The sequence below is a fragment of the Rhinoraja longicauda genome, chromosome 37 (genome assembly GCF_053455715.1).
Source record: "Rhinoraja longicauda isolate Sanriku21f chromosome 37, sRhiLon1.1, whole genome shotgun sequence".
NCBI lineage: Eukaryota > Metazoa > Chordata > Chondrichthyes > Rajiformes > Arhynchobatidae > Rhinoraja > Rhinoraja longicauda.
The window spans coordinates 12,953,528-12,980,825 of record NC_135989.1 but is presented as its reverse complement, the minus strand read 5'-3'; the positions used below and the strand labels follow the sequence as shown (position 1 = coordinate 12,980,825).

The following is a 27,298-nucleotide window of genomic DNA, read 5'->3' as shown; positions in this document are numbered from 1 at the left end:
AGGTAGATGGGAGGATTATGCAGCATTGAATACAATGGAGAACCATGAGAAACAAGAACACATTGTTCCAGCGAGAGATAAGAAGGACATGCTTGCCTTGAATTAAGGCACCCAACAGCATTTTACAACCATTGATGTACTTTTATTCAAAAATGTTTATTGTTAGTATCTACAAAACATTACAGTAAATTTATACATGGTAAGCTCCACAAAGGACCATGTGAAATTGAGCAGATATTAGTCTTTAGTAAAGCTGAGTTTAGGAGAAATACTACCCAGGACATCAGGGAGCATATTCCTGTTAAAAATATATATTGCTACGATATTTGTTAACCTTAAAATTATCCTTTGACTTAGCCTCCACAGCCTTCTGTAGCAATGAATTCCATAGATTCACCAGTTCGAACCAAATGAAAACACATCAATGTTAAACATCTATATTTCTGTCTGATGAAAGGTTTTGACACAAAACGTCACCTGTTCCTTTTCTCCAGAGATGAAGCCCGACCCGCTGAGTTACTCCAGCAATTTCTGTCTATCTTCTGTGTAAACCAGCATCTGCAGTTCCTTCTTAGACATTTATATTTCTGTGCCATATGACTTTCTCAATGGGCAAGACTAGATGGGTATCTAGGTTGGCATGGGCAAGTAGGGCCGAAGGGCCTGTCTCCATGCTGTATCATTCTATGTCTATATTAAATGATATTTATAATCTGAATATTAAAGGTATTTATTCACAAAATGCTGGAGTAACTCAGCAGGTCAGGCAGCATCTCAGGAGAGAAGGAATGGGTGACGTTTCGGGTCGAGACCCTTCTTCAGACTGATGTCAGGGGGGCGGGACAAAGGAAGGATAAGGGTGGAGACAGGAAGACAGTGGGAGAACTGGGAAGGAGGAGGGGAAGAGAGGGACAGAGACAGCCACATCTGAATATTAAATGTCACTAATATTTCATAATGTATAATTTAAAAATGCACGAATTCTACTGGGAATGAAAGATCCGAGGGGCCGTACAACAAGCTGAGATAAAGTGTGGGAAGGAACTGCAGATGCTGGTTTACACCGAAGACAGACACAAAATGCTGGAGTAACTCAGCGGGGCAGGCAGCATCTCTGGAGAGAAGGAATGGGTGACGTTTCGGGTCGACACCCTTCTCCAGAGATTGGTGCATTGTCAATTGCCTGACACTTTGTACTTCTGCCATGGAACCACTGCCATTGTGAGCTCGTGGTCCTTTCAAGACCAGCGTCGTGAGGTTCATTCAGCGTTTTTCTCACAAATCCATCTCAACTTGGTCGTGCATCTGATATCGTTCCAATTCCCTCTGCTATCAACGTGGGCACAATCCTCACTGCTGTGGGCATCGTTGGGTTCGCCAGCAGCCCAGAACCTGGAAACATAAGAGTCCACGTGGTTACTGACAAGTCTGACATGGTGAATTGGTCAGGAACTAATTTATCTCTACAATCCTCCATGCCGATCATCAGCAAATCAACTCGCAGTCATGACAAGAAAATCCAAAATACTGCAGATGCCCGAATTCTGAAACAATAATGGCGGTCAGCGATCCCCGCACGATCCCCAGCGATCCCCGCACATTAACACTATCCTACACACACCAGGGACAATTTTTACATTTACCCAGTCAATTAACCTACATACCTGTACGTCTTTGGAGTGTGGGAGGAAACCGAAGATCTCGGAGAAAACCCACGCAGGTCACGGGGAGAACGTACAAACTCCATACAGACGGCGCCCATAGTCAGGATCGAACCTGAGTCTCCGGCGCTGCATTCGCTGTACGGCAGCAACTCTACCGCTGCGCCACCGTGCCACCATTGACCGTGTGGGTTTTCTCCGGGTGCTCCGGTTTCCTCCCACACCCCAAAGACGTGCAGGTTTTGTCGATTAATTGGCTTGGGTGAAATTGTAAATTGTCCACAGTGTGTAGGATAGTGCATGTTGTAGGAGAATCGCTGGAATTACACTTGCACCAAGCCAGTTAACCTAAAAACCTGCACCTCTTTGGAGTGTGGAGTGTGGAAACCGGAGATATCTCGAAGAAAACCCACACAGATCACGGGGAGAACGTACAAACTCCGTACAGGCAGCACCCGTAGTGGGGATGGAACCCGGGTCTCTGGCGCTGTGAGGCAGCAACTCTACGGCTGCGCCACCATGCCTTTGTTTCTCCTGCACATTACACAAGGCACATAGACACCCTCCTTTTTTCCCACGTGTGATATTCTGCTGCATACATCCCAGGTCTTACCTAGTGTGGGCTTAGCCCAGTCAAAGAAAAACGACTTAAACTTCTCTTCTGGTTAAACATTGCTTTCTATTAAAAATCTCTGGTGTTGCTCTCTCTCCGTGGTCTTAACTTACCCAATCTGAGTCTTCACCCTCCAGTCCTACAGCCTGATATCTCTGTACTGTTTAACAGTGGCTGCTTCTGAATTTAATTGCTCCATCATTACCAGCTGCCTGGACTCCAAGTCCGGAACTCTCTTCCTGAACACAATTCCTTCACTTCTCCTTTCAAGAAGTCAACAACAGCGTTCTTTTCGAGGAAAGCAGAATTGAAACCAAGCAGATATCAAACTTGACGCCAGGATATCATGGATATTTTTAAGGCGGAGATTGACAAATTCTTGATTAGTGCGGGTGTCAGGGGTGATGGGGAGAAGGCAGGAGAAATGGGGTTGAGAAGGAATGATAGATCAGCCATGATTGAATGGCGGAGTAGACTCAATGGGCCAAATGGCCTAGTGATGCTCCTAGAATGGCGGGACTGTTGTATGTTGAAAGACTGGAGCTACTAAGCTTGTATACACTGGAATTTAGAAGGATGAGAGGAGATCTTATCGAAACGTATAAGATTATTAAGAGGTTGGACACGTTGTGTGCTGTGTGGAGAATGTCATGGAGGACAAGGAGATAAAGATGTTCCCAAACCGGAAACCCTGGATAAACAAGGAGGTACAGAACCTGCTGAGGGCACGCAACAATGCCTTTAAATCTGGTGACACTTCAGCATACAGTGTTGCCAGGTCAAACCTGAACAAAGGTATTAAAAGGGCCAAAGACACCCACAGGCAACGGGTGGAAGACAACTTCAACACCACGGACACCAGAAGCATGTGGCAGGGTGTCAGGGACATCACTGGCTACAAGAGCAGCCCTGCCTGCCCCCACAGCGATATGGCACTGACCAACGAGCTTAACACCTTCTTTGCCCGCTTTGAAACTGGCAAAACCACCTTGAGTGAAAGAACCCCAGCCGAGGCGGTGGGACAGGGCTTGCAACTGAACACACAGGAGGTACAACGCGCTCTGCAAAGGGTCAACCCACGCAAGGCTGCAGGACCGGATGGAGTTCAAGGGTACTGAAGGACTGTGCTGAACAGCTGGCTGAGGTATTCACCAGGATCTTTAACCTGTCATTATCTCTAGCTACGGTTCCCAAGTGCCTGAAGTCGGCTATCATAGTTCCGGTGCCGAAAAAAGCAAAGATCTCCAACCTGAACGACTACCGCCTGGTTGCCCTAACGCCGATAGTCATGAAGTGCTTTGAGAGGCTGGTCCTCTCACACATCAAATCCAGCATCCCTGACTCACTGGACCCACATCAATTTGCATACAGGGCAAATAGATCCACAGAGGACGCCATCTCTCTGGCTCTTCACACTGTCCTGACTCACCTAGAGAGACAGGGCACGTACGTGAGGATGCTATTCATAGACTATAGCTCCGCCTTCAACACGGTCATCCCCACCAAGCTCATCACCAAACTCTACCAGCTAGGCCTCAGCTCGTCATTATGTGACTGGATCCTGGACTTCCTGCTGGAACGACCGCAGGCAGTGAGAATGGGCCCGCACCTGTCCTCCACTATCACCCTGAGTACCGGCACACCACAGGGCTGTGTTCTGAGCCCCATGCTCTACTCCCTCTTCACACACGACTGTGTTCCTGCATTCGACACCAACACCATTGTCAAGTTTGCAGACGACACAACGGTGATCGGGCTTATCACCAACGGGGATGAAACAAACTATAGAGCGGAGGTGCAGAACCTGGCGGACTGGTGCTCGGATAACAACCTATCCCTAAATACCACCAAGACCAAGGAGCTGATCAACTTCCGTAGGTCACATAACGGGGCATATGCCCCGATCTCTATCAACGGGGTCAGTGTGGAGAGAGTGTCCAGCTTCAAGTTTCTGGGCACTCACATTACGGAGGACCTAACATGGTCCAATAACACTGCTGCGCTGGTCAAGAAGGCACAACAAAGACTGTTCTACTTAAGAACACTGAAAAAGTCTGGTCTACCCCAACAGCTGCTGACGACCTTCTACCGCTGCACCATAGAGAGCATCCTAACGCATGGCATCCCTGTGTGGTACCTCAGCTGCACGGAGGCAGAGAGGAAAGCTCTACAGCGGGTAGTCCATAGAGCTCAGAGGGCCATCGGAACACAGCTACCAGACTTGGAGGGCATCTACAACACACGATGCCTCAGAAAAGCCACCAGCATCCACAAAGACTCTTCACACCCCTGCAACAGTCTGTTCGAACTCCTTCCATCGGGCAGACGATACAAGGCCTTCTACGCCCGCACCTCCAGACTCAGGAACAGCTTAATCCCCAGGGCCATAGCTGCTATGAACCGGTCCTGCTGAGCCGGATGGCCACAACGCATAGATCAACTTGCACTTTACCCTGTCTAAAAACTGTTACAATTGTTTCGTTTCGTTGGGTTGCTGTTAATTACTTAAATTATTGCATCGTATGGGAGGCGCATTCCCAATCTCGTTGTACCCCTGGGTACAATGACAATAAAGATATATTGTATTGTATTGTATTGTTAGAGGCAGGAAACATGTTCCCAATGTTGGGGGAGTCCAGAGCTAGGGGCCACAGTTTAAGAATAAGGGGTAGGCCATTTAGAACTGAGATGAGGAAAAACTTTTTCAGTCAGAGAGTTGTGAATCTGTGGAATTCTCTGCCTCAGAAGGCAGTGGAGGCCAATTCTCTGAATGCATTCAAGAGAGAGCTGGATAGAGCTCTTAAGGATAGCGGAGTCAGGGGGTATGGGGAGAAGGCAGGAACGGGGTACTGATTGAGAATGATCAGCCATGATCACATTGAATGGCGGTGCTGGCTCGAAGGGCCGAATGGCCTCCTCCTGCACCTATTGTCTATTGTCCATTGTCTAGAACTTGTGAACATGAATCTTTAGGCAGCACTTGCTTGGTCTAGGTTTCGGCGACTTATAAGGTTTATAAATCACTGTTTCTTCTCTGATTCCTTTCCCCATCACCACTACCTCTCGTCCCTAAACAGTTTCTCCTTACTGACTCTTTGAACCCCATTATAACTTCTAGCGCCTCTATTAAATTCCCCTTTAGCTCTCTCCGTGGGTCAGACACCACTTATGTTGGCAGGAGCTCAGTTAGACTGTACCTCGAATACACTTCATATTAGGCAGGCGAATACGTAGGGATATTTGTATTTGTACCTGTACCTGTTGGGGCCCTTTTCCTCCAGAAGACATCGAAGGGGAGAAATCTAAGACAGTATGGGGAAGTGTGACACTGGAGATGAAGAGATGGTTCTTGGTCAAGTCAAGCCTACTTTATTTGCACTTATAGAAACAGGAACTAAATGATATAAATATCACATATTCATTAATAAATCCAAGGATACAGGAGATGGGCACAAAATGCTAGAGTAACTCAGCAGGTCAGGCAGCACCTGTGGAGAAAGGGAATAGGCGACTCTCTAAAACATCACCTAGTTTAGCTTGGTTTAGTTTATTGCCACGTGTACCGAAGTACAGTGAAAAACTTTTCATTTAAATCAGTGTTATATATTTAAAGTGATTCCCATTTTAAAGTTTAAATCTAACTCCTAGGGAGGGAGGGGGAGGGAGGGGGGATAAGGGGGGCTGATTGGGATGGGATGGGGGGAGGGGGAGGGGGAGGGGAGTGGAGGGGAGGGGGAGGGAGGAGGGAGGATAAGGGGGGTTGAGGGGGATGGAATGGAGGGGAGGGGGGGTTGGAGGGAGGGGGAGGGGGAGGGGAAGAGGGCGGGAAAGGGGGAGGGGAGGGAGTAGGGGGAGAGGGGGAAGGGGAGGGGAGGAGGGGAGGGGCAGGGAGGGGGGAGAGGAGGGAGTAGGGAGGGAGAGGGGGAAGGGGAGGGGAGGGAGGAGGGGGGATAAGGGGGGTTGAGGGGGATGGAATGGAGGGGAGGGGGAGGGGAAGAGGGCGGGAAAGGGGGGAGGGGAGGGAGTAGGGAGGGAGAGGGGGAAGGGGGAGGGGGAGAGGAGGGAGAGGGGGAGGGGAGGGGAGGAGGGGAGGGGCAGGGAGGGGGTGAGAGGGGAGGGGGGAGTGGAGGAGGAGAGGGTGCTGCACCAATGCAGGAGAGGTTTGGGCCCAACTTGGTCTAGTATGAAATATAATTTTGTTCATAAGGGACTGAAGGAACTGCAGATGCTGGTTTAAACCAAAGAAAGGCACAAAATGCTGGAGTAACTCGGCGGGTCAGGCAGCATCTCTGGAGAGAAGGAATGGGTGATGTTTCTGGTCGAGACAGTCGATTATAGAAACAAGACTCACTTTGGTGTTGACTTATAGTCTGAGCCATCCTCCCATTTCCATGTCCTTTCAGTCTCTGAGTCGGTCAGGCCAATCCAATAAAGTTCAGGGGCTGCATCCCTTTTAATGAAGCTCTGTGAAGAGATGTAACAAGACTGTGAGCGAACTAAAACACTCTCCCATTCCTCAGATCATGTCATTTCTGTAGATGGACACAGAATGCTGGAGTAACTCAGCTGGTCAGGCAGCTTCTCTGGAGAGAAGGAATGGGTGGAGATGAGGTTGAGTTGAGTTAGACACAAAGTGCTGGAGTTTCTCAGCGGGTCAGGCAGCGGGCCCTGACCCGAAACGTCACCCATCCTTTCTCTCCAGACATTGGGTAGAGTTGCTGCCTTACAGCGAATGCAGCGCCGGAGACCCGGGTTCAATCCCGACTATGGGTGCTGTCTGTACGGAGTTTGTACGTTCTCCCCGTGACCTGCGTGGGTTTTCTCCGAGATCTTCGGTTTCCTCCCACACTCTAAGACGTACAGGTATGTAGGTTAATTGGCTTGGTAGATGTAAAAATTGTTCCTAGTGGGTGTAGGATAGTGTTAATATGTGGGGATCGCGGGTCGGCGCGGACTTGGTGGGGCGAAAGGGCTTGTTTCCGCGCTGTATCTCTAAACTAAACTAAACCAAAAAGATACTGCATGACCCGCTGAGTTACTCCAGTACTTTGCATCTCTATCTTGAGCATAAACCAGCATCTGCAGTTCCTCCAGTCTCTCATGAACCTGTGGTTGCATGGGAAGGTTGGGAAACCACTGGTGGGGATGGAAGGGTAGACCATGGAGTGTAAGAAAGTAACTGCAGATGCTGGTACAAATCAAAGGTATTTATTTCACAACATGCTGGAGTAACTCAGCAGGTCAGGCAGCATCTCAGGAGAGAGGGAATGGGTGACGTTTCGGGTCGAGACCCTTCTTCAGACCATGGAGTGGTCCCTTGGTGAGGTTGAGGATGAGTCTGGAGGTGGGATCTTGCTGGATTGTGGGACATTGCGAAAGGATGATGTGTAGAATGTGGAAGCTCGTGGGATGAATGGTAAGGATCAGGAAACACGTTGTTTTCTCTGTCCGGGAAATGAGGGAGGGCAGATAAGCCAGAGGTGTGGAATACAGAGTCAAGTGTGTTCAATTGTCACATGCATCAGGAACGGAATCATGAATTTCTTGTAGAAACAAACAATCACAGATGCTGGTTTGTACCAAAGAAAGACACAGAGTGCTGGAGTAACTCAGCGGTTCAGGCAAAATTATCATCTCTGGCCCCTCGCACCCTGGCCACAAACTCTTTGAAGCACTTCCCTCTGGAAGGCAACTCCGGACTGTCAAAGCAGCCACAGCCAGACATAAAAACAGCTTTTATCCACGAGGAGTAGCTCTACTCAACAACCAAAGTCCGTAGTCTCTTTTTTGCTCTGGTTTATTTTCACCCAGATGTTCAGACCGTAATGTTGTATCCTTATTGTTTTGATGTGTTTATGCTTTATTCTTAATTGTTAACTGTATGTTTGTGTCGTCATTTGTGAGCGGAGCACCAAGGCACATTCCTTGTACCTGCACATACTTGGCCAATACACTTATTCATTCATTCATTCTTTCATTCATTCAACATCTCTGGAGAGAAAGCAAGTCCTCAACCTTTCTCTCCAGAAATGCTGCCTGACCCACTGAGTTACTCCAACACTTTGTGTCAATCTTATGAAACAGAGTTTGGGCTGCACAGTGGCCAAGCAGTAGAGTTGCTGCCTCACAGCGCCAGAGACCCGGGTTACATCCTGAGCACAGGTGCTGTCTGTATGGAGTTTGCACCTTCTCCCCTTGACCCGCTTGTGTTTTCTCCGAGATTGTGTTTTCTCGATTAGGAGAAGGGGAAATGCAACGTGACCTGGGTGTCATGGTGCACCAGTCATTGAAAGCAAGCGTGCAGGTGCAGCAGGCAGTGAAGAAAGCGAATGGTATGTTGGCATTCATAGCAAGAGGATTTGAGTTTAGGAGCAGGGAGATTCTACTGCAGTTGTACAGGGCCTTGGTGAGACCGCACCTGGAGTATTGTGTGCAGTTTTGGTCTCCTAATCTGAGGAAAGACGTTCTTGCCTTAGAGGGAGTACAGAGAAGGTTCACTAGATTGATCCCTGGGATGGCGGGACTTTCATATGAAGAAAGACTGGATAGACTAGGCTTGTACTCGCTGGAATTTAGAAGACTGAGGGGGGATCTTATAGAAACATATAAAATTCTTAAGGGGTTGGAGAGGCTAGATGCGGGAAGATTGTTCCCGATGTTGGGGGAGTCCAGAACCAGGGGTCACAGCTTAAGGATAAGGGGGAAGTCTTTTAGGACCGAGATGAGAAAACATTTCTTCACACAGAGAGTGGTGAGTCTGTGGAATTCTCTGCCACAGAAGGTAGTTGAGGCCAGTTCATTGGCTATATTTAAGAGGGAGTTAGATGTGGCCCTTTTTGCTAAAGGGATCAGGGGGTATGGAGAGAAGGCAGGTACAGGTTACTGAGCTGGATGATCAGCCATGATCATATTGAATGGCGGTGCAGGCTCGAAGGGCCGAATGGCCTACTCCTGCACCTATTTTCTATGTTTCTATCTTTGATTTCCTCCAACACTCCAAAGACGTACATGTTTGTAGGTTAATTGACTTGGTACAAAATAAATTGTCCCCAGTGTGTGTAGGATAGTGATGGAGTACGGGGATCGCTGGTCGGCGCGGACTCGGTGGGCCAAAGGGCCTGTTTCCGCGTTGTATCTCTAAACTAAACTAAAAAAAAAACGTGACACCAAAGTATCGTTATCATCACTTGCAGCGCCTTTCACTTTTGCCAACGGCTCACAAGTGCACGCGTTTCTGTTTCAGTTTAGTTTAGTGTCACGTGGACCGAGGTTCAGTGAAAAGCTTACGTTGCGTGCTACCCAGTCAGCAGGGAGACAATACATGATTACAATCGAGCCATTTACAGTGTGTAGAGGTTTAAGTGTGGGCCGATTGTGGCATGCAGCGTAGGTTTACTAGGTTAATTCCCGGAATGGCGGGACTGTCATATGTTGAAAGACTGGAGCGACTAGGCTTGTATACACTGGAATTTAGAAGGATGAGAGGGGATCTTATCGAAACGTATAAGATTATTAAGGGTATAAGAAAATAACTGCAGATGCTGGTACAAATCGATTTATTCACAAAATGCTGGAGTAACTCAGCAGGTCAGGCAGCATCTCGGGAGATAAGGGGTTGGACACATTAGAGGCAGGAAACATGTTCCCAATGTTGGGGGAATCCAGAACCAGGGGCCACAGTTTAAGAATAAGGGGTAGGCCATTTAGAACAGAGATGAGGAAAATCTTTTTCAGTCAGAGAGTTGTGAATCTGTGGAATTCTCTGCCTCAGAAGGCAGTGGAGGCCAATTCTCTGAATACATTCAAGAGAGAGCTAGATAGAGCTCTTAAGGATAGCGGAGTCAGGGGGTATGGGGAGAAGGCAGGAACGGGGTACTGATTGAGAATGATCAGCCATGATCACATTGAATGGCAGTGCTGGCTCAAAGGGCCGAATGGCCTCCTCCTGCACCTATTGTCTATTGTATGCGTGATTGTAGATCTGCTTCTGTGGACAGCAGGCAAATAGTCGTCTGGGTTGACGCCATCTTGGAAGCGATGATGCACACTCACCTGCTCCGAAACGCTAGTGATCGAAACCAGACGGGAATGCATGGCCGCACATTGCCCTTTGCCAAAGTGCCAGGAGCCTGCATTTGTCGTGAAGTAGTAACAGTGCAGATTGAACAATACCCAGTTGCTGGGGCACTGGGGCCTCGAGGAGTCTGAAGAGAGAGCAGGGGATTGAGAATCAATCAGTGGTAAATCACGCGCACCTTACGCGTTCACTGTCCGTGCTAGGACAACTCGTTTAAAGATTCTACCAACTACCGGAGAAAGTAGTCCTGAACTACTATCTCCCTCATTGGAGACCTTCGGACTATCTCTGATCGGATTTAACTGGCTTTACCTTGCACTGAATGTTATTCATGTTAATCCTTTCATCGTGTATCTGTACACTGGGGATGGCTTCATTGTAAGCATGTATAGTCTATCCACTGAAAATGCTGGAGTAACTCAGCGGGACAGGCAGCATCTCTGGAGAGAAGGAATGGGTGACATTTTGGGTCGAGACCCTTCTTCAGACCAAGGTTCAGTCCTGGAGCTCTTTAGAACATGAAACAAGAACATAAAAGGAATCAAGAAACAGAGGACAGGGGTTTAAAGTGAGGGGGGAAAGATTTAATAGGAACCTGAGGGGTAACTTTTTCCACACAGAGGGTGGTGGGTGTATGGAATGAGCTGCTGGAGGAGGTAGTTGAGGCAGGAACTATCGCAATGTTTAAGAAACATTTGTACGGGTAGATAGGACAGATGTAGAGAGATAGGGACAAAAGGCAGGCAGGTGGGACTAATGTAGATGGGACATGGTGGCCGGTGTGGGCAAGTTGGGACTAAAGGGCCTGTTTCCACACTGTATTGCTCTTTGACTCTAAAAGCACAGCGCAATGAATGACCTGCAATGCTTGAGCCAAACATGATGCCGAGTTTAACTGATCTCATCTGCCTGTACATGATCCATATCCCTCTAGCGAAAGGCTGGAGCGACTGGGCTTGTATACTCTGGAATTTAGAAGGATGAGAGGAGATCTTATTGAAACGTATAAGATTATTAAGGAATTGGACACGCTAGAGGTGGGAAACACGTTCCCGATGTTGGGGGAGTCCCGAACCAGGGGCCACAGTTTAAGAATAAGGGGTAGGCCATTTAGAACGGAGATGAGGAAAAACTTTTTCACTCAGAGAGTTGTGAATCTGTGGAACTCTCTGCCTCAGAAGGCAGTGGAGGCCAATTCTCTGAATGTTTTCAAGAGAGAGTTAGATAGAGCTCTTAAAGATAGTGGAGTCAGGGGGTATGGGGAGAAGGCAGGAACGGGGCACTGATTGTGTATTTGTGCTGTAATTGGACTATCAATAAATCTCGGACACACACAAGTATTCAAACGTGCCTGTAATCATGTTAGCCCCATCTTAAGTCCTCCTTGAGTATCTGTACAAACGCGCAAGTCATTTCATATAAAAAGTCATTTCATATTAAAAGGCATTTCATATTAAAAGTCACTTCATTTTAAAATCAGGTTCCCATACCCAACAGTACTGATTGTGGATGGTCTACCATGATCACATTGAATGGTGGTGCTGGCTCGAAGGGCTGAATGGCCTACTCCTGCACCTATTGTCTATTCCATGCACTACCATACACCTATCTAAAAGTCTCTTAAATGCAACTATCAGACGTGCCTCCTACACCCCCCCCCTGGGCCCTCACTGCTCTCTGTGTAAACAACACTTGGCCTACACATCCTTTAAACTTTGCCCCTCTTGCATTGAAGCTGTGCCCCCTCATGTTGGACATCTCCACCCTGGGAGAAAGGTTCTGACTGTCTACCCTATCTGTGCTTCTCACAATGTTTTATACTTATATACCAAGCCTCCCCAAAACCTCTGCTGTTCCGGAGAGAACGATCCAATTTTGTCCAACCTCTGCCTGAAGTTGTCACCCTCTAATCCAGGCAGCATTTTACACATCGTTTACCTGGACTAAACTCCATCTGCCATTTCTCTGCCCATATTTGTACCCCTGTATCCTGAGACTGAGACCGCGGTCTGGGCTTAAGCTCAGGGGTGACCGCGCTCTTGCGGTTGCAGCTCCGAGACTGTGGAACAGCATCCCTCTCCCCATCAGAACTGCCCCCTCCATCGACTCCTTTAAGTCCAGGCTCAAAACCTATTTCTACTCCCTAGCGTTTGAGGCCCTCTGAGGGGGCGCTGTGAACTGTTTATGTATGTGCTGTTATGTTTGTGTGCCATTGTATGTTCATTTCTTAGTACCTGAACTGATGTACAGCACTTTGGTCAACGTGGGTTGTTTTTAAATGTGCTATACAAATAAAATTGACTTGACTTGACTGCCTCCTTCACTGTCCACAACTCCATCCATTATGGTAAAAGATGTTTCTCTTTTTTCCCCATTCCTTCTCTCCCAAGATGCTGCCTGACCCGCTGAGTTACTCCAGCATTTTGTGTCCACCATCCATTACGGTGTTGTCTGCAAGTTTATTAACCAACCCAACTGCATTCGCATCCAGGTGATTTACACATCAGATGAAGCATGTGCATTCAATTGGACATGGTTGGTCTATTCTACTGGGCAAGTTACCTCAAGCCTTACTCAATGTTACCCCTTGGCCACCCAACCCGCACTACCCACTACACAGCGCATCCTCGACACACGTTTTCATGAACTTCTTTCAGCTCTTAAGGATAGCGGAGTCAGGGGGTATGGGGAGAAGGCAGGAACGGGGTACTGATTGAGAATGATCAGCCATGATCACATTGAATGGCGGTGCTGGCTCGAAGGGCCAAATGGCCTCCTCCTGCACCTATTGTCTATTGTCTATTAATAGTTTCCAACTTACTTTCCAGTTTCAGCTTGGAGATCAGGTCGATCATGTTACTCTGGATTTTCTGTAGTTCTTGAAACACTGGGAAACACAACAGATTGAAACATTAACCAGCAGAACTCCCATCAACTTGCCCTCAGCATGTTTGGAGATGTATCTTCCATCAAGTGTAACTCAGCGGGACAAGCAGCATCCCACTGAGTTACTCCAGCATTTTGTGTCTGCCTTCCATTTAAACCAGCATCTGCAGTTCTTTCCTACACATATCTTCCACCAGGTATCTAATGCGGCCCTTCCTTTAAATTGAGTCGTCACCCTTTATTAAGCAGGTCAGGTTCCTATTAAATCCTTTCCCCCCTGAACCTTAAACCCATGTCCTCTGGTTCTCGATCTCCTACTCTGGGCAAGAGACTCTGTGCATCTACCCAATCTATTCCTCTCATGATTTTGACCACCTCTATAAGATCACCCCTCATCCATGGACTAAAGTCCTAGCCTGCTCAACCTCTCCCTACAGCTCATGCCCTCAAGTCCCGGCAACATTTTCTTAAACCCTTTCCAGCTTGACAACTTCAAGATTACAGTAGATTAATGTCCACTAATTTTGTTTATGTCGTATTCTTTTCAAATTCAAAATAGAGGGATCTTGAGAGGGATCTTGGGGAAGTCCATTGTCCCATGAAAGTGGCAACACAAGTAGATAGAATGATCGAGAGGGTATAAAGGATGGCGATGTCTATCTTCATTGATCGGGGCACTGCGTACTGGGCAGCGGGTAGTGCTGGTTAGGTGGACAAGGCATGTGAGGGTGTCACGGTGGCACAGCGGTGGAGTTGCTGCCTTACACTGCCAGAGACCTGGGTTCGATACCGACTACGGGTGCTGTCTGTGTGGAGTTTGCATGTTCTCCCCGTGACCTGCGTGGTTTCCCCCCGATATCATCCATTTCCTCCCACACTCCAAAGACGTAGAGATTTGTAGGTTCATTGGCTTGGTGTCAATGTAAATTGTCCCGAGGTTGTGTAAGGTTTTGTTAATGTGCGGGGATCACTGGTCAGTACGGACCTGGTAGGCCAAAGGGCCTGTTTGTGTGCCGTATCTCTAAACTAAACTAAACTAAACCAAGTAAGACTTGAGCTACCAGTAGTATAAGAAAATAACTGCAGATGCTGGTACAAATCGATTTATTCACAAAATGCTGGAGTAACTCAGCAGGTCAGGCAGCATCTCGGGAGAGAAGGACCACCCATGTGTTAATAGTTTCCAACTTACTTTCCAGTTTCAGCTTGGAGTTCAGGTCAGTCATGTTACTCTGGGTTTTCTGTACTTCTTCAAACACTGGGAAACAAAACAGATTGAAACATTAACCAGTAGAACTTCCATTACTAACCAACTTTACTAACCAACCCATCTACATTTGCGTGTAAGGTGTGAAAAGGACATGTCAAAGCAGACATTGATCTAACCTCTTCACAGCTTATATACTCGTTGTGCCCTTCCATATCTCTAGATCCCCTCTCCCGTAACTCTCTGAGTCTTGACCCGAAATGCCACCCATTCCTTCTCTCCAGAGATGCTGCCTGTCCCGCTGAGTTGCTCCAGCATTTTGTGTCTATCTTCGGTGTAAACCAGAATGTGCAGTTATTTACACACCAGATGAAGCATGTGTGTTCAATTGGACATGGGTGGTCTATTCTACTGGGCGTTACCTCAAGCCTTACTCAGTGTGGAGCCTCAAAGCCCCTTGGCCATCAAAACCGCACTACCCGCTGCACAGCGCATCCTCGACGCACGTTTTCATGCACATTTCTCAGACTAAATAGTTTCCAACTTACTTTCCAGTTTCAGCTTGGAGATCAGGTCGGTCATGTTCCCCTGGGCTTTCTGTAGTTCTCCAGACACTGGGAAACACAACAGATTGAAACATTAACCAGCAGAACTCCCATCAACTTGCCCTCAGCATGTTTGGAGACGTATCTTCCATCAAGAGTAACTCAGCGGGACAGGCAGCATCCTGCTGAGTTACTCCAGCATTTTGTGTCTGCCTTCCATTTAAACCAGCATCTGCAGTTCTTTCCTACACATATCTTCCACCAGGTATCTAATGCGGCCCTTCCTTTGAATTGAGTCGTCACCCTTTATTAAGCAGGTCAGGTTCCTATTAAATCCTTTTCCCCCCAAACCTTAAACCCATGTCCTCTGGTTCTCGATCTCCTACTCTGGGCAAGAGACTCTGTGCATCTACCCAATCTATTCCTCTCATGATTTTGTCCACCTCTATAAGATCACCCCTCATCCATGGACTAAAGTCCTAGCCTGCTCAACCTCTCCCTACAGCTCATGCCCTCAAGTCCCGGCAACATTTTCTTAAACCCTTTCCAGCTTGACAACTTCAAGATTACAGTAGATTAACGTCCACTAATTTTGTTTATGTCGTATTCTTTTCAAATTCAAAATAGAGGGATCTTGAGAGGTAACTTACAGAAGGGTCTTGGGGAAGTCCATTGTCCCTTGAAAGTGGCAACACAAGTAGATAGAATGATCGAGAGGGCGTAAAGGATGGCGATGTCTATCTTCATTGATCGGGGCACTGCGTGGTTTTCCCGCGATATCATCCATTTCCTCCCACACTCCAAAGACGTACAGATTTGTAGGTTTGTTGGCTTGGTGTCAATGTAAATTGTCCCTAGGTTGTGTAAGGTTTTGTTAATGTGCGGGGATCACTGGTCAGTACGGACCTGGTGGGCCAAAGGGCCTGTTTGTGTGCCGTATCTCTAAACTAAACTAAACTAAACTAAACTAAACCAAGTAAGACTTGAGCTAGCTTGCCCAGTGGCCCAGACCACCCATGTGTTAATAGTTTCCAACTTACTTTCCAGTTTCAGCTTGGAGTTTAGGTCAGTCATGTTACTCTGGGTTTTCTGTACTTCTTCAAACACTGGGAAACAAAACAGATTGAAACATTAACCAGTAGAACTTCCATTACTAACCAACTTTACTAACCAACCCCATCTACATTTGCATGTAAGGTGTGAAAAGGACATGTCAAAGCAGACATTGATCTAACCTCTTCACATAGTATATGAAATTAACTGCAGATGCTGGTACAAATCGAAGGTATTTATTCATAAAATGCTGGAGTAACTCAACAGGTCAGGCAGCATCTCAGGAGAGAAGGAATGGGTGACGTTTCGGGTCGAGACCCTTCTTCAGACTGAAGAAGGGTCTCGACCCGAAACGTCACCCATTCCTTCTCTCCTGAGATGCTGCCTGACCTGCTGAGTTACTCCAGCATTTTGTGAATAAATAACCTCTTCACATACTCGTTGTGCCCTTCCATATCTCTAGTTCCCCTCTCCCGTAACTCTCTGAGTCTTGACCCGAAATGCCACCCATTCCTTCTCTCCAGAGATGCTGCCTGTCCCGCTGAGTTGCTCCTGCATTTTGTGTCTATCTTCGGTGTAAACCAGAATGTGCAGTTCCTTCCTACACATCCACATTCGCATCCAGGTTATTTACACACCAGATGAAGCATGTGTGTTCAATTGCACATGGGTGGTCTATTCTACTGGGCAAGTTACCTCAAGCCTTACTCAGTGTGGAGCCTCAAAGCCCCTTGGCCATCAAAACTGCACTACCCGCTGCACAGCGCATCCTCGACGCACGTTTTCATGCACATTTCTCAGACTTAATAGTTTCCAACTTACTTTCCAGTTTCAGCTTGGAGATCAGGTCGGTCATGTTCCCCTGGGCTTTCTGTAGTTCTTCAGACACTGGGAAACACAACAGATTGAAACATTAGATAGACACAAAATGCTGGAGTAACTCAGCAGGCCAGGCAGCATCTGTGGAGGAAAGGAACAGCTCGCTGGTATTTAGAAGATTGAGGGGGGATCTTATAGAAACTTACAAAATTCTTAAGGGGTTGTACAGGCTAGATGCAGGAAGATTGTTCCCGATGTTGGGGAAGTCCAGAACAAGGGGTCACAGTTTAAGGTTAAGGGGGAAGTCTTTTAGGACCGAGATGAGAATGTTTTTTTTCACACAGAGAGTGGTGAATCTGTGGAATTCTCTGCCACAGAAGGTAGTTGAGGCAAGTTCATTGGCTATATTTAAGAGGGAGTGAGATGTGGCCCTTGTGGCTAAAGGGATCAGGGGGTATGGAGAGAAGGCAGGTACGGGATACTGAGTTGGATGATCAGCCATGATCATATTGAATGGTGGTGCAGGCTCGAAGGGCCGAATGTCCTACTCCTGCACCTATTTTCTATGTTTCTATGTTTCTATGTGATGTTTTTGGTCGAGACCCTTCTTCAGAAGTTCTTCCTGCACAGTTCCTTCCAACAAAGATTGAAACATTAACCAGCAGAACCCCCATCAACTTGCCCATAGCATGTCTGGGGAAGTGTCTTCCATCAAGTAATCTAATGCGACTGTAATTTGAATTGAGCCGTTGCACCTTATAAAACAGGTTAGGTTAGGTTTATTGGCCATTTTTTTAAATTTCACTTCATAGCAATGTGTATGAAAGAAAACTGCAGATGCTGGTTTAAATCCAAGGTATTCATAAAATGTTGGAGTAACTCAGCGGGTCAGGCAGCATCTCTGGAGGGAAGGCATGGGTGATGTTTCGGGTCGAGACCCCTCTTCAGACTGATGTCAGGGGAGGGGGCGGGACAAAGAAAGGATGTAGTAGGAGACAGGAAGACAGTATGAGAACTGGAAGGGGGAGGGGAAAGAGAGGGACAGAGGAACTATCTGAAGTTAGAGAAGCCAATGTTCATACCGTTGGGATGTAAGCTGCCCAAGGGATATATGAGGTGCTGTTCTTCCAATTTGCGGTGGGCCTCACTATGACAATGGAGGATGCCCATGACAGAAAGGTCAGACTGGGAGTGGGAGGGGGAGTTGAAGTGCTCAGCCACTGGGAGATCAGGTTGGTTAAGGCGGACTGAGCGAAGGTGTTGAGCGAAACGATCGCCAAGCCTGCGCTTGGTCTCGCCGATGTAAAGAAGTTGACATCTGGAACAGTGGATGCAATAGATGAGGTTGGAGAAGGTGCAGGTGAACCTCTGTCTCACCTGGAAAGACTGTTTGGGTCCTTGGATGGAGTCGAGGGGGGAGGTAAAGGGACAGGTGTTGCATCTCGTGCGGTTGCAGGGGAAAGTGCCCGGGGAGGGGATGATTTCATAGTTATGTGTTTAATTAGTTTAGATTCGTTTATCTACTACTTGCACTACTACTTGCACTACTACTTGCACTACTACTTGCACTACCTGCCGCACAGTGTATCCTCAACGCATATTTTCATGCACATTTCTCAGACTTAATAGTTTCCGACTTACTTTCCAGTTTCAGTTTGGAGATCAGGTCGGTCATGTTCCCCTGGGCTTTCTGTAGTTCTCCAGACACTGGGAAACACAACAGATTGAAACATTAGATAGACACAAAATGCTGGAGTAACTCAGCAGGCCAGGCAGCATCTGTGGAGGAAAGGAACAGGTGATGTTTCTGGTCGAGACCCTTCTTCAGAAGTTCTTCCTGCACAGTTCCTTCCAACAAAGATTGAAACATTAACCAGCAGAACCCCCATCAACTTGCCCATAGCATGTTTGGGGAAGTATCTTCCATCAAGTAATCTAATGCGACCGTAATTTGAATTGAGCCGTTGCACCTTATAAAACAGGCTAGGTTAGGTTTATTGGTCATTTTTAAAAATTTCACTTCATAGCTATGTTTAGGAAAGAAAACTGCAGATGCTGGTTTAAATCGAAGGTAGACACAAAATGCTGGAGTAACTCAGCGGGTCAGGCAGCATCTCTGGAGGGAAGGGATGGGTGACGTTTCGGGTCGAGACCCTTCTTCAGACCGATGTCAGGGGAGGGGGCGGGACAAAGAAAGGATGTAGTATGAGACAGGAAGACTAGTGGGAGAACAGGGAAGGGGGAGGGGGGGAAGAGAGGGACAGAGGAACTATCTGAAGTTAGAGAAGTCAATGTTCAAACCGCTGGGGTGCAAGCTGCCCAAGGGAAATATGAGATGCTGTTCCTCCAATTTGCGCTGGGCCTCACCCTGGCAATGGAGGAGGCCCATGACAGAAAGGTCAGACTGGGAGTGGGAGGGGGAGTTGATGTGCTCAGCCACTGGGAGATCAGGTTGGTTAAGGCGGACTGAGCGGAGGTGTTGTGCGAAACGATCGCCGAGCCTGCACTTGGTCTCGCCGATGTAGAGAAGTTGACACCTGGAACAGCGGATGCAATAGATGAGTTTGGAGGAGGTGCAGGTGAACCTCTGCCTCACCTGGAAAGACTGTTTGCGGCCTTGGATGGAGTCGAGGGGGGAGGTAAAGAGACAGGTGTTGCATCTCCAGCGGTTGCAGGGGAAAGTGCCCGTGGAGGGGGTGGTTTCATAGCTATGTGTTTAATTAGTTTAGATTCGTTTATCTACTACTTGCACTACTACTTGCACTACCTGCCGCACAGTGTTCCCTCAATGCATATTTTCATGCACATTTCTCAGACTTAATAGTTTCCAACTTACTTTCCATTTTCAGCTTGGAGATCAGGTCGGTCATGTTCCCCTGGGCTTTCTGTAGTTCTCCAGACACTGGGAAACACAACAGATTGAAACATTAACCAGCAGAACTCCCATCAACTTGCCTACAACATGTTTGGGGACGTATCTCCCATCAGGTATCTAATGCGGCCCTTCATTTGAATTGAGTCGTCACCATTTATTGAATAGGTTAGGGTAGACAATAGACAATAGACAATAGGTGCAGGAGGAGGCCATTCGTCCCTTCGAGCCAGCATCGCCATTCACCGTGATCATGGCTGATCATCCACAATCAGTACCCCTTTCCTGCCTTCTCCCCATACCCCCTGACTTAGGTTTATAGGTTTAAGTGAAAAAAAGCTTTTCACTGTATCTGCCACACATGTCAATAAACCAAACTGAACTAAATTGAGAGAAAAGGAATGGGTGACGTTTCGGGTCAAGACCCTTCTTCAGACTGAGAGGAGAGGGAAGAAAGAGATATAGAACAAACTAGACCAAGTTTGGGCCCAAACCTCTCCTGCATTGGTGCAGCACCCTGTTTCCCCCTCTCCCCTCTCCTCTCTACTCAACACCCCCCTCCCCTCCCCTCCCCTCTCCCCAACCCCTGTTCCCCCTCCCTCCCTCCACCCCTCCCCCTCCCCACCCTCCCTCCTCCCCTCCCCCTCCCTCCTCTCCCCTTCCCCCCCTCTTCCCCTCTCCCCCATTCCATCCCTCTCAACCCCCCTTATTCTCCCTCCTTCACCCTCCCTCCACCCCTCTCCCCCCCTCCCTCCCTAGGAGATAGATTAAAACTTTAAAATGTGAATAACTTAAAAAATATAACACCGATTTCAATAAAACTACTTGCATTATCATTAAAGTGAGGACGGTGAGTTAGGTCGGCCTGAAATTGTCGCACTATCGTGTACCGTTTTGGCCGCAGTTCGATCACAAACAAACAGACAAACGATGAATATCGTTTAGTATATAGATGAATGAAAGATGTGCAAACGAGTAACGATGATAAAGGAGACAGGCCATTGTTAGCTGTGGGCTTGGGTGAGAATGAGTACAGACAATGAGCCTCAACTAGGTATTTATTCACAAAATGCTGGAGTAACTCAGCAGGTCAGGCAGCATCTCGGGAGACCCGAAACGTCACCCATTCCTTCTCTCCCGAGATGCTGCCTGACCTGCTGAGTTACTCCAGCATTTTGTGAATAAATACCTTCGATTTGTAACAGCATCTGCAGTTATTTTCTTATGAGACTCAACAAGACGACTTTGAAGTTGGTACGACTTGGGTGGGGGGAGGACGGAGAGAGAGGGGGGATGCAAGGGTTACTTGAAGTTAGAGAAATCAATATTCATACCTCTGGGTTGTAAGCTTCCCATTTACCACTTACCGTTAGTTTTCAGCTTAGACAGTTCACCATCCATTTTATTTCTCTGACCCTCTTCGGAAACTGGGAACCAAATCAGGTTGAGACATTAATGACTGGAGGACATGGCTCTTATTTGTAGCCTGTTCATGGATGTGCTGTTACAAAAGAAATCCCTCTCATACACAATCCCTGCACCTTAAAACTTTGTTTTATCTCTTTCTGACGAAGGATCCCAGAGATGAAGCATAGAAATAAAGAAGGGTCCCGACCCGAAACGTTACCTTTCAATGTTCTCCAGAGATGCTACCTGGCCCGCTGAGTTACTCCAGCACTCTGTGAAACGTCACCTATCCATGTTCTCCAGAGATGCTGCCTGACCCGCTGAGTTACTCCAGCACTCTGTGAAACGTCACCTATCCATGTTCTCCAGAGATGCTGCCTGACCCGCTGAGTTACTCCAGCACTCTGTGAAACGTCACCTATCCATGTTCTCCAGAGATGCTGCCTGACCCGCTGAGTTACTCCAGCACTTTCTATCCCAGAGTTGAAAGCATTAACGTTTCTCTATCTAAAGATGCTGCCAGAACTGCTAGTATTTTCTGATACGGTTTTTTTTCCTCCGAATTTCAGCATTTATACTTTTTAGACATTTGCTTCCAATTTTGTTCATGTCTCCCATGAATATTCAATGCGTGGAAAATTATGAGAGGCAGACAGCCAGAACATTATTCCCACGGTAGAAATGTCAAAGACATAGTGGCCATGACTGTATGACTCTATGACAGAGGAGCAGAAGTTGACCATTCGGCCCATCGAGTCGACTATGCGGCACGGTGGCACAGCGGTAGAGTTGCTGCCTTACAGCGAATGCAGCGCCGGAGACTCAGGTTCGATCCTGACTACGGGCGCCGTCTGTACGGAGTTTGTTCGTTCTCCCCGTGACCTGCGTGGGTTTTCTCCAAGATCTTTGTTTTCCTCCCACACTCCAAAGACGTGCAGGTATGTAGGTTAATTGACTGGGTAAATGTAAAAATTGTCTCTAGTGTCTGTAGGATAATGTTAATGTGCGGGGATCGCTGGGCGGCGCGGACTCGGTGGGCCGATGGGCCTGTTTCCGCGCTGTATCTCTAAATCTAAAAAATCTTTAAAAAATGGCAAAGCTAACATCGCTGTTGGACAACGACCCCCATCCCATGCAGGACACTGTCACTACACTGAGGAGCTCCTTCAGTGACAGACTCCTTCACCCCAAGTGCGTGAAGGAGAGATATAGGAGGTCCTTCCTTCCCGCTGCTGTGAGACTGCACAACCAGCACTGCTCCCAGCAGACCAGTCAACAATAGCAGCTAAGGAACACACAGTAAACTGATGCCAATTTATCCTTGTCTTTACTTTTATTTATAATGAATGATCTCTTGCTATACACTTTGCTGCTGTAACGCTGTAAATTTCCCCGGTGTGGGACGAATAAAGGAATATATTATTATTATTATTATTATAACTTTAAAGTAAGATGGAAAAAGTTTAAAGGGGATGTGCGGGACAAGTTTATTTACAGAGAGTGGTGAGTGTCGGAAACACTGACAAGGCTGGTGGTGGAGACAGATACAATAGTGGCGTTTAAGTAGGTTTTAGGATAGGCACATGGATATACAGGGCATGGAGGGATATGGATCATGCGAAGGCAGAGATTAGTGTAACTTGGCATCATAGAAACATAGAAAATAGGTGCAGGATTAGGCCATTCGGCCCTTCGAGACAGCACCGCCATTCAATATGATCAAGGCTGATCATCCAATATCGGTACCCCGTTCCTGCTTTCTCCCCATATCCCTTGATTCCGTTATCCCTAAGAGCTCTATCTAACTCTCTCTTGAAAACATCCAGTGAGTTGGCCTCCACTGTAGAGAATTGCACAGATTCACAACTCTCTGGGTGAAAATGTCTTTCCTCATCTCAGTCCTAAATGGCCTACCCCTTATTCTTAAACTGTGACCCCTGGTTCTGGACTCCCCCAATACGGGCTTTGTCAAGTCAAGTCAAGTCAATTTTATTTGTATAGCACATTTAAAAACAACCCTCGTTGACCAAAGTGCTGTACATCAGTTCAGGTACTAAGATACGAACATACAATCCCCATACACTATCCTACACACTCGGGACAATTTACAATTTTAGCGAAGCCAATTAACCTACAAACCTGCACGTCTTTGGAGTGTGTGGGAGGAGACCAGAGCACCTGGAGAAAACCCACGCAGTCATGGGGTGAACGTACAAACTCCGTACAGACAGCACCGGTGGTTAGAATCGAACCCGGGTCTTTGGCGCTGTGAGGCAGCAACTCTACTGCTGCACCACCTTGCCGCCCAGTCATGCTTATAAACAATGTCATGCGTCTAAACCATGTGCTAGGAAAGGATAGTGGCATTTAAAAGACCTTCAAAAACTTTCAGAGCATCCGTGGTCAGGATCGAACCTGGGTCTCTGGTGCTGGGAGGCAGCAACTCTACCGCTGCGCCAACGTGCTGTCAGAGGATTAGGGTAACTTACCGTTTCCTTTGAACTGTGAAAGCTGCAGCATTAGCTTGTCCTGTACTTCTGTCATTTCCGAATAGATCCCTGAAACTGAGGGACAGAGGGTTAGGCAGGAGAATGTGCACACTATCATTCACTGAGGACAGACACAAAATGCTGGAGTAACTCAGCGGGTCAGGCGGCATCTCTGGAGAGAAGGAATGGGTGATGTTTCGGGTCGAGACCCTTCTTCAGAACGTCCTTTACACGTGCAAAAATGGTCCACTGGAAGAATCACTGGGTGATGCGTGTAGCAAGAGTAACCAGTCTGAAGAAGGGTCTTGACCTGAAACGTCACCCATTCCTTCTCTCCAGAGATGCTGCCTGACCCGCTGAGTTACTCCAGCTTTTTATGTCTATCTTCGATATGAACCAGCACCCACAGTTCCTTCCTACACTTCTTACCTTCCGAACTGGGTTAACACATGTTAGCATTTCATACCCTAGGACTTCAATTAAAGATAAAGTGTGGGGCTGGGCACATCTATACGCATGGGTATACAGTCAGAAGATTATTAAGGGGTTGGACACATTAGAGGCAGGAAACATGTTCCCAATGTTGGGGGAGTCCAGAACAAGGGCCCACAGTTTAAGAATAAGGGGTAGGCCATTTAAAACTGAGATGAGGAGAAACTTTTTCAGTCAGAGAGTTGTGAATCTGTGGAATTCTCTGCCTCAGAAGGCAGTGGAGGCCAATTCTCTGAATGCATTCATGAGAGAGCTGGATAGAGCTCTTAAGGATAGCGGAGTCAGGGGGTATGGGGAAAAGGCAGGAACGGGGTACTGATTGAGAATGATCAGCCATGATCACATTGAATGGCGGTGCTGGCTCGAAGGGCCGAATGGCCTCCTCCTGCGCCTATTGTGTATTGTCTATTGTAAGAAGGGTCTCGACCCGAAACGTCACCCATTCCTCCTCTCCAGAGATGCTGCCTGACCCGCTGAGTTACTCCTCAAAATAAAATGTAAAAAAATTGCAGAAGACAGACTAGTGACTGACATCTACTATAAACCCACTGACTCGCACAGCTATCTGGACAAAAAAAACTGGACCTCATCATCTCCATCACAGGAGACAAACTAGTGACTGACATCTACTATAAACCCACTGACTCGCACAGCTATCTGGAGTTAAAAAAACTGGACCTTACCATCTCCATCACAGGAGACAGACTAGTCGAGCTGCCTGTCCGTGGGTGCGGGGGGAAGAGAGTGGAAGTCTTGTTGCCTTCCATCACCGTGAGGGGGTGTTTGGAGTCACTGTGATGGATGTTGGTGTTGGGGTCGGGTGTCCTGTGTTCTTTTCTTTTTTGCTGTGTCTTGTGACTGCTGAAATTTCGTTCGGTATTTATACCGAATGACAATAAAGTTCTGTTATACTGTTATTATAGTGACTGACATCTACTATAAAGGGAGAGAAGGAATGGGTGACGTTTCGGGTCGAGACCCTTCTTCAGACAGTCTGAAGAAGGGTCTCGACCCGAAACGTCACCCATTCCTTCTCTCCCGAGATGCTGCCTGACCCGCTGAGTTACTCCAGCATTTTGTGAATAAAAACCTTCGATTTGTACCAGCATCTGCAGTTATCTTCTTATATTATATCTATCTACTATAAACCCACTGACTCACACAGCTATCTGGACAAAAAAAAACTGGACCTCACCATCTCCATCACAGGAGACAGACTAGTGACTGACATCTACTATAAACCCACTGACTCGCACAGCTATCTGGACCTGCTCTACAACCAGCATCTGCAGTTCCATCCCACAAATGGTTGGTTTAGGTCGAAGATAGACACAAAATGCTGGAGTAACTCAGCGGGACAGGCAGCATCTCCGGAGAGAAGGAATGGGTGACGTTTCGGGTCGAGACCCTTCTTCAGTAATAGTCTTTACCTTTCACTGTCACCATGATGAGGCTCAAGATGGCGAAGAAAGTTGCAAGAACCACCAGACCAAAGATAAGCAGCAACCCCTTCTTTTTGCTGAAGCAATCACCACTCGACCCTGCTAAAAACAATAGGAAATTTAGTTTAGTTTAGAGATAGTGTGGAAACAGGCCCACTGACCAGCGAACCCCGCACACTAACACTATCCTACACACACTGGTGACAAATGACAAGTTTACCATGTCCAAGTAACCTACAAACCTGTATGTCTTAGGAGTGTGGGAGGAAACTGAGGGCATTACTCCAGCATTTTGTGTCTACGGTTTAAATCAGCATCTGCAGTTCATTCCTACAGAGGTAGATAGTAGTTCAGCACTGCTCTCTGGTTGTGGTAGGATGGTTCAGTTGCCTGATAACAGCTGGTAAGAGACTGTCCCTGAATCATCACCAGGGCCACAGGAAAGCTGCAGGTCCTTCCCTGAGCAACTCCAGTTCCACAGCAAAGACATAGAGTCATGATTGAATTTTAGATTTAGATTTAGAGATACAGCGCAGAAACAGGCCCTTCGGCCCACCGGGTCCGCGCCGCCCAGCGATCCCCGCACATTAACACTATCCTACACCCACTAGGGACAATTTTTACATTTGCCCAGCCAATTAACCTACAAACCTGTACGTCTTTGGAGTGTGGGAGGAAACCGAAGATCTCGGAGAAAACCCACGCAGGTCACGGGGAGAACGTACAAACTCCGTACAGACGGCGCCCGTAGTCAGGATCGAACCTGAGTCTCCGGCGCTACATTCACTGTTAGGCAGCAACTCTACCGCTGCGCCACCGTGCCGCTGAGTCGACTCGATGGGCCGTATAGCCAACTTCTGCTCCTCTGGCAGAGAGTCATAGAGTCATACAGTGTGGAAACATGTCCCATCTACACTTGTCCCACCTGCCTGCATTTGCCCCATATCCCTCAAATCTATCCTATCCGTGTACCTGTCCAAATGTTTCTTAAACACTGTGATAGTCCCTGCCTCAACTACCTCCTCTGGCAGCTCTTTCCATTCACCCTCCACCCTCTGTGTGAAAAAGTTACCCCCTCAAGTTCTTATTAAATCTTTCCCCGCTCACCATAAATCTGTGTCCTCTGGTTCTCGATTCTCCTACTCTGGGCAAGAGACTCTGTGCGTCTACCAGATCTACTTTAAGCACTGATCCTGCACATCTTTGGAAACTGGATCATTCTGCCTTCTTTTGCGTCTGTATATTCCTCTTTCACTTAGGACACTTCATGGCATGAGACTTTACCAAACTGCCTAAGGTTTTCCTTCCCTCTCAATCGGCCACATACCTTTACCTTCATCAAGCTTCCATTCAGCTCCTGTTCTCAGCTCTTTCACCGCCGAGCAGTCTTTGACGTATTCGTAGTTGGATACCTCAGGCATGCCGCTGATTTTCCGTTGGAGAGGGAATAAACTCGACTCGGACAATCTCTCGGACACCGGAGTTGGCATAGATTTAAGCAATTCCTCCGCTCGATTGAAATGTCAAAAAAACCGCAGACTTTCACCAACTTCTCTATTCCCTCCGAATGACGAAACTTAAAAATAATCATTTGCCATGCGTCCTGCTAAGATCAGCACTTGAGAGCTTGTGACATAACAATAAGAAAATGCCTGCCTGTAAAGAATTAAAAAGAAATTATGGTCAGTCTATTTTGCTCTAAACGTTATTCCCTTATCATGTATCCCCTACACCG

General features: G+C 47.3%; 1 protein-coding gene across 1 annotated transcript; it reads right to left on the bottom strand.

The window, feature by feature from the left end:
• Positions 1 to 203: 203 nt before the first annotated feature.
• Positions 204 to 27,056, bottom strand: LOC144610678 (uncharacterized). The gene is made up of 14 exons (XM_078429560.1): positions 26,891 to 27,056; positions 25,552 to 25,662; positions 23,630 to 23,704; positions 21,101 to 21,160; positions 19,698 to 19,763; positions 18,503 to 18,568; positions 16,865 to 16,930; positions 16,030 to 16,095; positions 14,993 to 15,058; positions 14,430 to 14,495; positions 13,173 to 13,238; positions 10,327 to 10,478; positions 6,626 to 6,738; positions 204 to 1,392 (listed from the first exon to the last, which is right to left on the bottom strand). The coding sequence occupies exons 1-14, from the start codon at positions 27,051 to 27,053 to the stop codon at positions 1,260 to 1,262; spliced, it is 1,269 nt and encodes a 422-aa protein (XP_078285686.1). The 5' UTR covers positions 27,054 to 27,056; the 3' UTR covers positions 204 to 1,259.
• Between the last annotated feature and the right edge of the window lie 242 nt (positions 27,057 to 27,298).

Coding starts and splice junctions, on each gene's coding strand:
- LOC144610678 (XM_078429560.1), bottom strand. CDS start 27,053: ATGCCAACTCCGGTGTCCGAGAGATTGTCCGAGTCGAGTTTATTCCCT. Junction 19,764..21,100: donor GTCTAAGCTGAAAACTAACG/GTAAGTGGTAAA, acceptor TGTGTTTCCCAG/TGTCTGGAGAACTACAGAAA. Junction 6,739..10,326: donor TCACTAGCGTTTCGGAGCAG/GTGAGTGTGCAT, acceptor ATCTCTTCACAG/AGCTTCATTAAAAGGGATGC.